Source organism: Columba livia, chromosome 5, assembly GCF_036013475.1.
Source record: "Columba livia isolate bColLiv1 breed racing homer chromosome 5, bColLiv1.pat.W.v2, whole genome shotgun sequence".
NCBI classification, from domain to species: domain Eukaryota; kingdom Metazoa; phylum Chordata; class Aves; order Columbiformes; family Columbidae; genus Columba; species Columba livia.
In genome coordinates, this window is record NC_088606.1 from 38,098,449 (window position 1) to 38,112,529 (window position 14,081).

The following is a 14,081-nucleotide window of genomic DNA, read 5'->3' on the forward strand; positions in this document are numbered from 1 at the left end:
TAGGATGCCTGCTCCAGTCTCCATGCAATGTTAGCAAAGGCTACCTTTTGGCATTGCAAGTTACTGTCCCTTGGTGATTATACTCGGCAGAGAAAAAGCCAGTGTGGAACAGGACTGTGCTTGTGGTTAGATTCTGCTAGAGGAGCTGTGCTCTCACACGCTTCTAGGGAGACGAGTTTTCTGTGCTTGGAGTTCACCATTGTAAATGTTCCTCTTGGTCCTCAGGCTACCTTCCCTGTGTCTCTACGTCCTTAGCACCTTGTCGCAAACTCTTAACACCACTTCTCCCCCCAGAATTTGCCTCCTCAATAGACCTCAACTCCCTATTCATTCTCCCTTTTCACCACCCCAACAGTTCTGTGCCTGTGTCCCCATGTGGCTCTCAGCCCCAGCCTCCACCCTTTGCAAGCACGTCTGCCAGTCTGTCAGAACTAAGATAACGCTTCTCAGCTTGATTTTCATTTTTGAACTTCTTTCTTCCTATAACCAGTGACCCGGTAAGAGAATTTTGATGCTCTCTAAGTTTACAAATCCCCAGTTTTTTGTAGAACGGATTGTGCCCAGGATGAACAAACTATTCCATGGATTTGGGCATCACACTCTAAGTCATCTCTATGAAATACAATATGCAGTACTATACTGGTTTTATTTTCAGAAGGTTATCAGTTGGCCAGCTATAGATTACCCTGGGGATAACAGAAGGCACCTGCTTGACACAAATGATATCTGCCGGATTTCAGTTTGCAAAGCCAAACAATGAGAGGGCATGAGACAAATCTGAAGAGACAGTCACCAGAGATCTTTGACAACGGAAAAATAAGATATGTTTCCCTAGCCTGTTTTTCAAAAATACCTGAACGGTCTTGGCTGACATTTTCCGAAGGCAGACATCAAAGGCAGACATTGTCCATGGAATATTTTAGACCAAAAACTTAAAAGAGCAACAAAGTTACAAGCAACTCGCTCTCTCCTGCAGTGGAAGGCACAAGAAACCTTAAAATCTGGAAACATTCAAGGCCAGGCTGGACGGGGCTCTGAGCAACCCAGTCTAGTTGAAGATGTCCCTGCTCGTTGCAGGGGGGTCGGACTACGTGATCTTTGAAGGTCCTTTCCAACCCAAAGTATTCTACGATTCTATGAAAAATAAGCAGTGCTACCAGTGACAGCGAACTGCAAACAAGGCAGGAGTTTGTGAAATATGAACTTGCAACCCCAGATATTCCTGCAGGGTATGGGCATTTTCATTGCCCCAAACAGCAGGAAATGGAGTTCCTTTTATGACTACCACAATGTGCTGAACCCAAGGAACATGCCACAGGGTAGTGATATGCCAGCGTTGTTTGCACAGTAATTTGGCTCACTCTCCTAAGTGTTCTTCAACATGGGTAGGTCCTGAGCCTTGGCCCCGCGGGAGTCTTGCTGCTGGTGTAAACCGTGTCTGGAGGATTGTTCTGGCAGACAGATTTACCCTTTGGTAAAAATTGCCAGGTAGGCAAGGCTCTTGATATTGTTGTTCAAAATCTCCATGTTAAAACCCATACATCCTACTTCCAGACTTTTGGACTATCTCTGCCAAAAGTAGAAGCCAAAAGCTTGGGCCAAACTGAGCTATTTGCATAACCAGCAGAGGTATTCACTTGGAAGGTGTCTCTCTGATAAAATGCTAACTCACAGTCCTTTCATATGAACATCATTTTGAGGGCTCAGAGAACAGCCATGTAAGTGAGGAAAGCTGAAAAATATGGGGTTTTTTAGAAAGAGACTTCAGGCATTTCTTTATGCAGGCTATAAAGAGAAGATGAAGGAGTGACTTGGTCAGAGTCTCAGAGTACCGATAAAACAAGCAAACAGAAGCTTTTCAGGGTAGCAAAAGTGTGGCTAGTAATTGCAAGTAAACAAACAAACAAATCAATAGAGAAATGTAGTGACATTTCTTAAACAAAGTAATTAACTTTTGAGAGAAAAGGGCTGTCAAGTATCCTTTCTTGCTGGCATCCATCAAGCCTAGATATCTTCCTGAAAGGCACTCTGGAATTCAAAATCAACTCAGGGTGCAATAATGTAGAATCCAAACCCCTCAGCTGACAGGATTTTAGTAGCAACTTCATGCCATTGCTAACCACAGCTACTGGGAAACATTAAAGGTGTAGATGTGTTTTGGTTCTACAGGTACTTTAATCTTTGTTTTGCCTAACCTAGTGCTGAACGGGGCCACACAAATTAGCTCTGACAGTACAGTTATCTACTGGTACCACATCTATACAGTGCCTCTCAAATTCATGCAACTCATGGAACTGGCTGGCATAGATTGAGAAAAATAAACTTAGAAATATGGACTTAACACTCCTCTTACGAAGAAAAACAGACAAATTACTGTCTCCTTGCATAAATATCAACAGTCAGGTGGGAAGCAAGATGGACAGGGTCCCTCAGTTGGAGCTAATAGCATTAATCTTCTTCCCCGCATCATAGTACATTTCACCCAGTAGTTTCAAAATGGCATATTTTACAGAGATAGGGACTCTTCATCACCATGTGACATACATGGTTTAAAAACTGATTGTTACTTATTGCTTAAGATGACACAATAAATCAGCTGCCAAATAGAGAATGATAAGCAAGTGTGATGGATAATCATCCCACACTGCAGGGAAGCAGGACACCCAACATTCTGGGCTGGAGAGATGTAGCCACTGGATGCTGTACTACAGTGACAATGAGACCTGCAAGAAATGGGTGACTGTAGGCTTGCACCTGCAAGTAAAGGACACGCTTCTAATCACTGAAAAGCTACTAGACATGGTGCTGTGCAGTATCAAGCCCATTCCGTTTCAAGAAAGCAGGAGGAGAAGCTGGATAAACCTCTTGATTCGGTCTCTTTGAGTGAGATCAGTTCCTCAAAAAGATTCACTGGGGGCCTATTATGAACCGAAAAGGAGGGTGATGAGGTGTTTGATGTGGTAAACAAACACTCTCAGCCAGAGACGCATGTCTGCTTAGGAAAGCAACACATTTTCAAAACAATTTTCCCCTTGACTGAATTACGTAGAAATACAAGGATTCCATGTCTCTTCCATTTCTGGAAGCTGTGTTACTAACAGCCTCAATATTTGCATTGAATCACAGTCCATTAAAATCATTTCAGTCCACCAAGAACTGAAAGCACATACCTCTAAATATTTCTAAGGGAGATACTCCCTCCAGGTTAATCTCCTAGAACTGCTTCCAGTGCTGGCTCTCCAAATGGCCAACTCTTCCAGCAGAACTGTTTCCTGCACACCCATCTGCTCGCTTCGTTCGGATAAACATGCATCTCTCCTGCTGGCCATGTGGTACTGACTCCTCTCTGCTGCCTGCACGGGTAGTGGGGATGCCCTGCAGAATCTTTACTGTGACTGTGAGTCACACAAAGAACCCAGCTGGGTATCTGGAAGCCCATTTGGGTTTATGGATTAGCAGGATGTGGGAGACGTTTCATTTTCTTTTGAACCAAACCGTGAAATAAGTCCAATATGGAATTACTGAGTTAATATACATGAATAGACTGCCTGTCATTTTTCACAAAGCCATTTCTGTGACTCTGACTGAAAATACCAAGAAGTAAATGAACAGAGCGACCAAAATACACCCCCCTCAGTTGCTCTGAAAGGCAGTTTCACAGAACCTGAAAGGCTGGATCAGATTGGCAGCATTCAGAAAGCTACTGCCACTGCTGTACATGCTACTGGTCAGCAGATAAACAATGCAATCCCATTTCCAGGGCTGTGAAGCCAGCAGTAAATTTACACAGCCATCTTTTTAATAGCTTTGAAAAATAAAAGAAAACGAGGCACAGTCATTTCAAGGTCCACTAGAAACTGAGTAAAAAAATCAATGTTTGACAAATAGGAAGGAACAAATTCTAGATAAGGAAATGCAGCTTTTAGAAACATATATGTTTCTTAACTGACAGTCAAATAGTAAGCAACCAGATGCCTTTGAAATACCTGTGCACTTTAATGGCAGGAGCTGTTAAAATGTATTGATAGTCCATCATTAAAGCAAATGAGACAAAGCTCTTGTTTGTAATTACTGCGTCACTCAGCCAACCGTACCAGCAGTGGAGCTAGTTCTGCAGTCCTTGCTCAACACATCCGTACCATCAGTTCTCTACTGGTAAAAGCCTGTTTATGTTTGTACTGGTTAGCTATTTAAGCTTTAAACGTGTACTTTGGTAAGGAATGTATTTTGTCCACGTTAACTGATCATAGACGTGGACTAACATAGGTCAGAAAGAATCTCTGGAGGTCATCTGGCCAACCTCCTGCTCATGACATGTAAAGTGAGGTACAGAGAGGGTACAGGGCTTACTTTAGGGATGCAAGGGAAGGGGATCAAGAACTCTAGCATAGTCCTGACCCAGCATCGTATCCTCTTAGCTGCAGTTACTATGCAAAAAATAAAGTCTGGCTGTTCATTGGTGATACCTGAACTGTGACGACTTGGATTTCCAGGAGCAGCAAGTCTCCTTGCCAGAGACACACTGAGTAACACCACCTGCCATGGGAAATGTCTCTCCATGCCCTGGCACTTGACATTGCCAGCCTCTGAACTAATCCTTGCAGCAGCATCCTGCCCGCCTTCCCCCTTCCCCAAATCCTGTCATTCCCAAGGTTACCTTGGGTTACAGCACCAGGTGGGCTTGTGAACAGCACAACTTTCTTCAGTTTCCCAAAGACCGTGACTGCACCATGTCCTACTGTTGTCAGCATTTCTCAAACCGTTCTTACACCTAATGAAGTTTAGCCCACTGGAGTAAGCACTGCAGTCAGCCACAAATGGACCTGTAAAGTATGTCTCAAGGATTTTGCCCTTTCCTCTTTATTTCACTCCTAGTTGTGGGAAACTCACTGCAGGGATTTTCTTCAGCTCCTTGACATTCATGCAACAATTGTCCTTCAGCACACAGAGCCCTCAGCACGTGGTTTCTTCTCCATGATTACCTTTTCCTTTAGGAAGTCAGCAGAACTGACCTCTCAGGATGAACTTGCATTGCAATACTTTGCAGAAAGCACACAGCCGAGCACATTTGTTCCTTGTACTACAACTCCAGGTGCCTCTGGTTTGTTAGCAGCACATTTCAACAGAGCAGAGCCGCTTTGCTGTTTCCTATAGCAAAACTCCATACAGAACCTCCTGGATAAAAGGCGGGTTTTTGTATTATTTGTATATTGTTTGTAAATCTAACAGCCTTGGATTAAGACAAATTCAAAATTTGATCCAATTTAGTATCTTTTTTTTTTTTTTAATTGTCAGATGACTGTTTGTCTGCCTTTTTATAGTTTCCTGAGCTCCAGCCCTCAGCCTGAGAAGCAATTTTACTACAAACTAAGCCAGTCGCTGTCATGAGACCATACACTGTTCCTGCTCTGCGGAGGGATGTTTATGTTCTCAATCTCTTCCCACTGGCCCCTGGAGCAAACACAATACCTTCACTTTGCAATGCCAAATATAGAAGCATTGGTATTTAAATTGTGAACAATTGGGTTTGATAAACAATTCGTATGACTGCACCCTTGCTGAATCACGAGTCTGAGTCATTTCCCTCACCTAAGCTGCTCTCTTCCCCCATACGAATTGCAGGAGCAGGGAGAAATAACGGCAGTAACGTTTGTCTGTCTGTCTGTCTGTCTCCCCCATCCCTTGCAGCCTGCCTGCTCCAGGCCGAGCTGGTGAATTACGAGCGAGTCAAGGAGTACTGCCTCAAAGTGCTCCAGAAAGAAGGTGAGAACTTCAAGGCGCTCTATCGATCGGGAGTGGCATTTTACCACCTGGGTGACTACAACAAGGCCCTCTACTACCTGAAAGAGGCAAGATCCCGCCAGCCAACAGGTATGGGGTGCTGGGGGCGGGGAGCAGGGATGTGGCTTTACATTGAGGGCTTCTGCATTTCTTTTCATGACACTCAGTCTGTCCCTGACTTGATTGCTTTGATTTCCACAGGGGTGAGCATGACTCACTGTATCTTTAGCCATACTCCCCTTCAAGCACTCTGGTATTGCAGCAAGGCTGCAGTGACCAAACATTAACCACTGCGGAGGCTGCAGCATAACCTGGAAGATGACAGGATTGCTGGAATGCCGCCTGTGCCAGGGGGATCCTGCCTCTCTTTCTCTCCCTAGTTTATTTTTGAAGAAGAAAGCAGGGTGGTGAAGAGTGTGTCCTGACCATTACATTTTCTGACTCTTTGAGAATAAGCTTTTTCTCCTTAGCAAAGTCAGGAGACTATTAGTAATTTCCAATAGCCATGCCTTCCACCATCCCAGTAAAGGGTTAGTGTTGTAATTTGACCAGAGACACAGACATTTACTCACAAAGTATTCATCAGGATGGTTCAACTTTTACTATGAAATCAGCCAATTATCTGTCATCCACTTGTCAAAACCCAACAATTCATTTTGGGACAGCCAAGAAGTTACATATGTGAACAACTTAGCCTTGCCACCTTTGTGCTGACCTACCCAACCTCAGAAGGCATGCAGAAGGCCACAATGGTGTTTTTATTTTTCAGAGAACTGCCTAACAGAGATGTAAAACCCCACTATTGTGTAAACCATTTATGTGAAAAGAAAGTAATTTCTCAGTTCTCAAAGAAATATTAAATAATACTCAAAGAAAAATTAGAGGATTGTAAGAAAGCAAAATGGAAGATATGTGCAAGGAAAATCCCACAGAGCAGCTCTTCTGCCTGAACCCGAAAGGGAAGAGAGAACTGAGCATGAAACAGGAGTGAACCTGGGCCCTGGCAGAGAACAGTGGAGCTGATGTTCATGGAACAAGAGGTGGCAAGGGAGATGCTCTGTGTCCTACAGGCGCTGGCCCTGCAGGGCTCCTGCGGTGGCTGTGTCCTGGAGGAGCACCAGGGAGGGTCTGTTGGGGTCTCGTTGCTCTTCCACCTCCATAAGGCTGCCTGGTCCCATCTGCGGCACTTGGCCATGGGCTCCGGGCAATCCGACAGCACAGCTGTGCACCCCACACCCCCTGAGCAAATGTGCTTAAAAGCTCAGTTTAGCCTATTTTAGTTTACAGCGTGCCCTTCTGCTCTCAGCCCTTGCCAGAACCAGGAAGCGGAGAAGCCTATACATGAGAAAAAATAGTCAGTGGAAAACAAGAAGGTATCCTAACCTTGAGTTTCTGACTAGGCTCAGATGTGAAAAAGTCCTTTTAGCTGAACCACTTTGCTTCCTTTTTTAAAATATGTATTTCTGTGCTTCCCCCCACCCCTCTATACTGTTTATTTGGTATCCCTCATTGCTTCTTGAAATAAATACTTATTTATTCAACAGCAACAGTTTAAAATACCACAGCTTGCTGCAAAAACATACCAGAAAGTATCCCCAAAGGCCCTTAATGTATACAAAAAAAATAGTTCTGGCCTTCAGCTCTGCATCAGAGACTCTTCCCTGCTATTGTTAGACCATTCAAGGCCACTGTTCTACTGTTTTATTTATGATTATGGAAAATGCGAAGGGTATTCAGGGGGAAAGAACTGAATGCATACAGTAAGAAAGGATGCAGCTGTTAAAACACAGCAGTAGGAATGAGGTAACACTATCAAGAATATTTATGTGACCTGGAATAAGTCAGTGTCTCCATCTGCAAAATACAATTGTTTCTCTTTACCTGGGGTTTCACTAGGCTCACTGGTAAACACACTTGGTTATTATCACAGTTGTGTTCTGTGTGGTGTTTTGGGGTTTATTCGGTTGTTTGTTTGTTTTTTTTTCCTAAAAAGGAATGTTTTTGGCATAAATCATTAGCAGTTATTCTCTTTGGTGGGAAAGATTTTAAACAGTAAAGAGGAATTAGCTAGCAAAGGATTTTACTGTTCTAAAGGGCTGTCAGCACAGCAAATCCCTTATGGCTATTTACTGTCTGACAAGGGTGAAGGTTGGGTTTAGCGTGATTTCTTATGCCACCTCCAAATGAAAATCACAAAAGCAGATGGAAATAACAGAAGATAATTGTGTAACCTTTCCCCCTTACTAAGGGAGAGTGAAGCCACTGATCGGTTGTGCAAAGCATATATGCAGCCCTCCATGAGCTCTGTGTCCAGAGGCTGGTGCAGGAAGGGCAGCCAAATGTACACCTCACCTACCTTCAAGCCTTATTCAGCTCTTTCCCACTTATAGGGCCACATCATCAAGGTAGGTCCTGACTGGGATTTAGACCAGAATCATCAGTTGGCCTGATATTTCAAAACACCCATGGTTAGTTTCTGCTGGCCCTGCACTGAAAGCTCATGTCCGGACATCACACAGACTGCACGTACATGCCAGATTTCCCATCCTGCATGGAGCAGGATCACAGCTGGGCTCAGGAGCTGCCTTCCTCAACACCTCCAGCTCAGAAGTCCTCAGAGTAAAACCCAGATCACAGTGTCTGCACAGCAGATAAGCAACTGGGCTCTGAAGTTACAGAGAGGAGCAGAAATGACCTTCAAAATGTCAGGAGGTCACTCTGCACAAGGGCACAGGCATGGTCCTAAGACCCCAGAGACAATTGCAGCTTTACCAGCATCTCTTTGCATGGGTCTGACCCCTCATCTGAGTTGTCCTCACCTGTTATTCCCACATCAGCAGAAGGGGATCACTTTTTCCTCACTGAGAGCTGAGAGCCTTCATTAACATTTAGCTTTGAAATACTTCTGCAGGCAGAATACTATTTGATGGAAAAGACCTCACAAAACTCTAACTCTTCTGTAAACAGTGCTGCCCTCATCATTTCTCTTTGGCAAAATAGCAGCCCTCAAAAAGGAAGCAAAACATACTGAGGCCTGCCTGGGAGATTTATAACTAGCTCACAGTGGGAGTATCTCCCACCCTCTTATCAGGCTACACCTGATTTTGCCCCAGCTTCCCAGGTATGTGGAAATCTGCCAGGTAAGTGAAGTTGTGCCATCAGCAGCTACCTTACCTGGAAGCCAGAAGGAGCTGGCAACCTTTCATTGCCCAATTATCCACTGAAAACCACCTCTGCCCCCTCAGCCAGGCATGGAGTCCTTGCAGGCCCACTCAGGTGTGATTTCCTAACATAACTGTGCAGTTGTCACTTGTCACCTGCCCTGGGGCAGATGATCATGGTGTGAACCTCTGCAGCAGTGACGTTTACCCAGGCTGCAGCCCATCAAAGCCTGGAAGGGCACAGAGCAGAGACACTGCAGTGACGAGCAGGCAGCGCAGCAGGACTCTGAACTTGCCGTGAGCCATGAGCTCTGCCTTTGCACTGCTGGCAGCTTGTTAGTCACCTGCCTGCCACGTGCACTGATTGTATTTTAGGCCTAAAATTCAGCACTACCCCCTCAACTGACTTTCTTTGCTCCAGGAGGCTGTGCAACTAAAACCAATCCTGTTTTTTTTAAAAAAAAATGCTTTAGAATTTGCTGGGTTGGTTTGAAATGCTAATGCATGAATAGCCCAGGATGCTGGTGCACCTTTGTCTAACATAAGCAACAGCAGAACTTCTTTGATCTTTAAGAATGCCCTAAACGGGGCAAGTAGATTAATCACTGAATTCCACCCTCTGGACTCACTAGGATAATGTAGCTGAACCTACAGAGACTCAGCAGGGAGACCCACTTCACCAGAGACAGCTTGAGAAGTTGCAAGAGCACTGCCACAGCCCACTGCTACCCTATGGCACATTTGTGGAGAGGTCTGTGTGAAAGGGAAGCCAGTCTGTCTCCCACTGTTCCAGCTCTGGCTGAGGGCAAAATAGAGATGTCCCCTTCTCATGTTTAAAAGAAACTTTGCACCCATAATTGCTTTGGTGGGTGTGATACCCACAGTTGCTAGTGCTGGATGTGTTACCAGTAATTCATTCATCTCTTTGAAAGTTCAAGCACTTCTCATTTCCTTAGCTGGTGTGGGGCACATAGCTGTTTGGAAGAGGAGGAGACAATATTGCCCTCTGACTGTAGACTGCAGTGCATTTCAGATTGATTTTTGAGGATCTAATAACTTAAATGGACTAATCTGGCCATGATTGGCTGCCTGAGTAAGGCTGTGAGCCTGAGTAAGGCTTGTGAGCTTTTTGCTTGCTTGCATCTGATATTATGTGGCTTTTGCCGCTGTGTGGGTGACGTGTGCGGGAAGTCATCCTCATGATAGTAAATCGACATGATTTGAGAAAGGATTAACTGTGACTGCAGAATCATGGGATCTGTTCTGTCTGGAGAAGCATACTCATTTCGATCAGCCCGTGCTTCAGGGTGAAGAGTTTCCCTCATTGCTGGGGCCAGGAGGTAAAACAAAACTCACATGCTCGGCGTGCTGTGTTAATGCACTGAAATACTGGAAGGAAGAAGAGGGCTCAGCTTATTACCTGCACAGTGCTGGGACCTCACAGCTCTCTACAGGGATGAATCAGTGGCTCCCTGCCCCTAGGAACTTCATTAGACAGGACAGATAGGGCAGTGTGCAGCATACAGCATATGACAAAAATGCAGATAGCGTCATGCTGGAAGAACCTCCAAATATGAAATTTATGGAAAGAAAGGGTACAAAGAGAATGTGAAGCATGCTCTTCCCAATTCAACTCATAATGGAAAAAATGTGAGAAGGGTGAAATAGGCTGTAAAAGGAATAGGAGGGCGAAAAGGCAGAGCATAACTGCACACAAAATGCCTTTAGGGGCTTGTGTGCAGGCACTGAGGGAATGGAAGCCAATGGTGGTGCTGTTCCACAAGAGCAGGCAGGGATGACCTGGATAGTTTCCACTGTGCAAATTCAACTGTGCTGACCAAGAGTAACCAGTGAGAAGGTAAAAAGTAGCTGAGGTAAGCTTGTGAGCAACAGGGATAGTGAGCACAAATCAGACCAGGCTTTTCAAAACCAAAGCTGCAGGGTTTGGTTCAGAGCCCCTTCCAACTGATGCTGTTCCTGCAGGCAGCACTGAAGCTATGTTGCTCCCCAGGTGGTGCACTGAGAATGAAGGTAAAGTGTCTCTGTCTTCTACAGGGAGTTATAACCACTGTAAATGTATGTGTGCTCTTTCCCTGCAGATACCAATGTCATACGATATATCCAGCTGACAGAGATGAAGCTCAGCAGATGTTCCCAGAGAGAGAAAGAAGCCATGTGAAAATGAAGCCGCTTCAGCTGAAGTGCCCAAAGGGGGAACATTTCCTTCCTAGAAGCCCATTTGGTGGATTTTCCTGTTTGCTCTGCCTCATCCTCATCTCCTCATCCATCCACTCTCCCTTGCTCTTCATTGAATCCCAGTTTTGAAAAAAAGAGACTTAGACGCTGGATATGGCTTCTTGCCAGTTGTGGTAATACCCCTTCCCCATGGCAGGAGAGCACAATGGCTACAGCCAACCTTTTTAAGACGGTGTCACACATCTGGAGTAGGCAATGCTGGGGTTCATTACTGGTCCTGAGCCGACTGCCTATTACCCTTTGGGAAGCAACCCTGGAACAACAACTTCCCGACCAGGCAAGTTGGAGACAAACAGTTTCCCAATGTTTACTGGAGCCTGGAAGAGCTAAAGAAACCAAGAGAGCTGCCGATCATTTCGCAGGGAATAGCGAATGCCCTTTTACCATCAGTTCCCTCTGCCTGTGTCTCCAGTGTGTGTTACCGGTCTCCAGTAAGAACTCACATGCTCCCAGTTTAATGCCAGTGAAAACTGTTTCTAAACATCCTCTTAATGAAAGCACAGAGCACCCTACTAACCCCCCGCAGAGCTGTCCCAGTGCCCGAGGAGAAGGCTGTGGGCTACCACAGAGTGCTGAATGGACTGTGAAAGTGTGGTGTACAGTGTGAGGGAAAAACTGTGAAATAATTCATTAAAGGCAAATAAAAATTATTAATAGGCAACAAGTCCAGGCATTGCTTTTCGAAGGGACCTCTTGGGTTTCCCATGTCCAGACGTGCAACGCTGTCTAGTGGGCCGCAGCATGGGGTGGGGAAAAAGGGACGTCTCCATTCGTATCTTGGCTCTGCCAATGCCTTGCTGTGTGATCTTGGGCAAGCCACTTAGCCTCTCTGTGCCTCATTTTCCCCATCTGTACACTGGGGATAATACTACTTCCCTACCTCGCAGGGGTGTTGTGAGGATGTATTAGTTAATGTTTGTAAGTAACAGTACAGTGATGTACAGTGCTAAGTATTATTAGTACACTGGATTGAGGTCTTGATTCTCCCACCTTGTATTGATGCTTCCTGTGTCCAGTTTTTTCTTTAATAGGAGAACATGGTGCTGACAAACAGGGCAGGATCAACAGCTTTGGAGCCTATTTCAGCAGCCTGTAGGGCCTGTTTAGACCTCCTCCAGCACTCTGATTGCTTCTAAGAGCTCAGGCTCCTTGGCTCAAGGGTCCTTTTCTCTTTGTGCCAGTAATGGGGCAGTGTGACTGCCCCATCAGTGGCCCACAGGGACCTGTTCCCAGTTGCAGGATGTACATGAGTGATCTCATCCCATGGTGGTCAGTGTGAAGTGAGTGTACCCAGAGCTACTTCGCTTGTCCCTCAGCTGAAACGTGAACACTGAATCACAGAGAGCTGAACAAAGTTCAGCTAAGTGCTGCATGCTTTGGCCCCAGTGGACGTGGTGTCTGCAGACGGCTGGCTATAGCATCCCACATCCCAGCTGTGGTATCTTGTAGCATTTTTCTCTAGCCAAAATTTGAAAGAGTTGATAGAGGAACATCAAGAGAAAAGGCAAACCTCTTCTGTTGTCTCTGAAAAAAACTGGCTATCTTCAGATGACCCATGGTTCATACATCTGTGCCAGAAATAGCAATCACCTCTGCTCACCATTATGCATATTGGAGCAATAAGCGAGGCTACAGCTGCTACTAGAACAAAAATTAAGTTAAAGATACGGAGGGCAAATGAGGGAAATTCTCTAGATCATTATTAAATAGATCAGAAAAAAAAGGTTAGGCATAGCTGTGCATGGATGCATTTAAGGTGTACCTGGTGCTTTGTATAAAAAGCTAATACAATTCTGGTTCTCAGGCTCATGCAGTCCTCCATATCATAAATGCATCACAGCACACAGCAAATTCAAATAAAGGTGACACCCCCATACTTCATATTGCTCATGACAGTTCATCCCACAGCTGCATGTGTCCCTTCACTATGAGTGAAATGAGGATTCATCCTGCAGGCCATGCAAGAGGAGAGGACACCACCTACACAAACAGTCTCTGCCCCAGGTAAGCTCAGGCAAGCAGAGGCAGGCTTGTTACTCACAGTCTTAATGTAAGAGAAAGGGCATTTTCCAGTCACTGGACATGTAGGTCCGTGGGCTGCCACTTTGTCTGGAAACGATTTTAGCCCTCACAATGGCTTCACTGACATACTGTCACGGCATCAGTTCCATGTATACATTAGTATAAAAAGGGCACAGCAGACTGCAAAGTGCAATCTCCTCAGTTCTCAACTTCTTTCCCTCCAGGAGCACTGCAAAGTGTGGGGCAAAGTGAGAAATTTGTGAATGTGCGTATGAAAAAGATCTCAGAGAGCCCCCAGGTAGTGCACAGCAACCTACTTTTTGCAGAAAATGGTTGTCCTTACGCAGCTTGACCCTCAGGGTAGCTGCAAGCAATGCACACTCACAGCAGTGGCTGGAGGAAGGAGTCACCAAAGAGAAAACAGAGTCAGGGACTGTTTTGCAGCTGTGTAGCATCTGTGTGTTTCCACAGTGAGACAGAGCTTGAGTGGAACACGGACAAAACTCTACGTGGGGGCCTTCCACATGTCAGGGAGAGAGACAGCAGTAATGCCACTAAAGCAAACAGAGCTCCTGTGGACTGCACTCTCTGTAGTAGCCAGCACTGCCTGGCAGTATCAAACATCCCAGTAGAGTCTGCAGCCTAGCTGGAAAGATGTGCAGACACATCACCACTTCTACTGCATGTGTCAGAGAGAGAGAGAGAGAGAAGAGAGAGAGAAGAGCCTTTGAAACTTCCTAAAAGGCTTTGTCTTCTGCAGAAAGAAAGACAAGGCGTATTTGACATCCAGCACATCAAGGGGCCCTTCAGCTCTGGAGGAGCAAGGCCCTAAAAGACCAAGGACAAGTTTATCTCCTGGCC

The 14,081-nt window shown here is 45.4% G+C and overlaps 1 protein-coding gene across 1 annotated transcript in view; it reads left to right on the forward strand.

Annotated features, from left to right (window-relative positions):
• The window catches only part of TTC9 (tetratricopeptide repeat domain 9), a 30,113-nt gene extending 17,919 nt beyond the window's left edge, over window positions 1–12,194 (forward strand). The window contains exons 2-3 of the mRNA XM_065064437.1: window positions 5,689–5,871; window positions 11,042–12,194. Of these exons, the coding sequence (XP_064920509.1) occupies window positions 5,689–5,871; window positions 11,042–11,121 (263 nt within the window). The 3' untranslated portion in view covers window positions 11,122–12,194. The remainder of the gene's footprint in view (window positions 1–5,688; window positions 5,872–11,041) is intronic.
• Window positions 12,195–14,081: the final 1,887 nt, after the last annotated feature.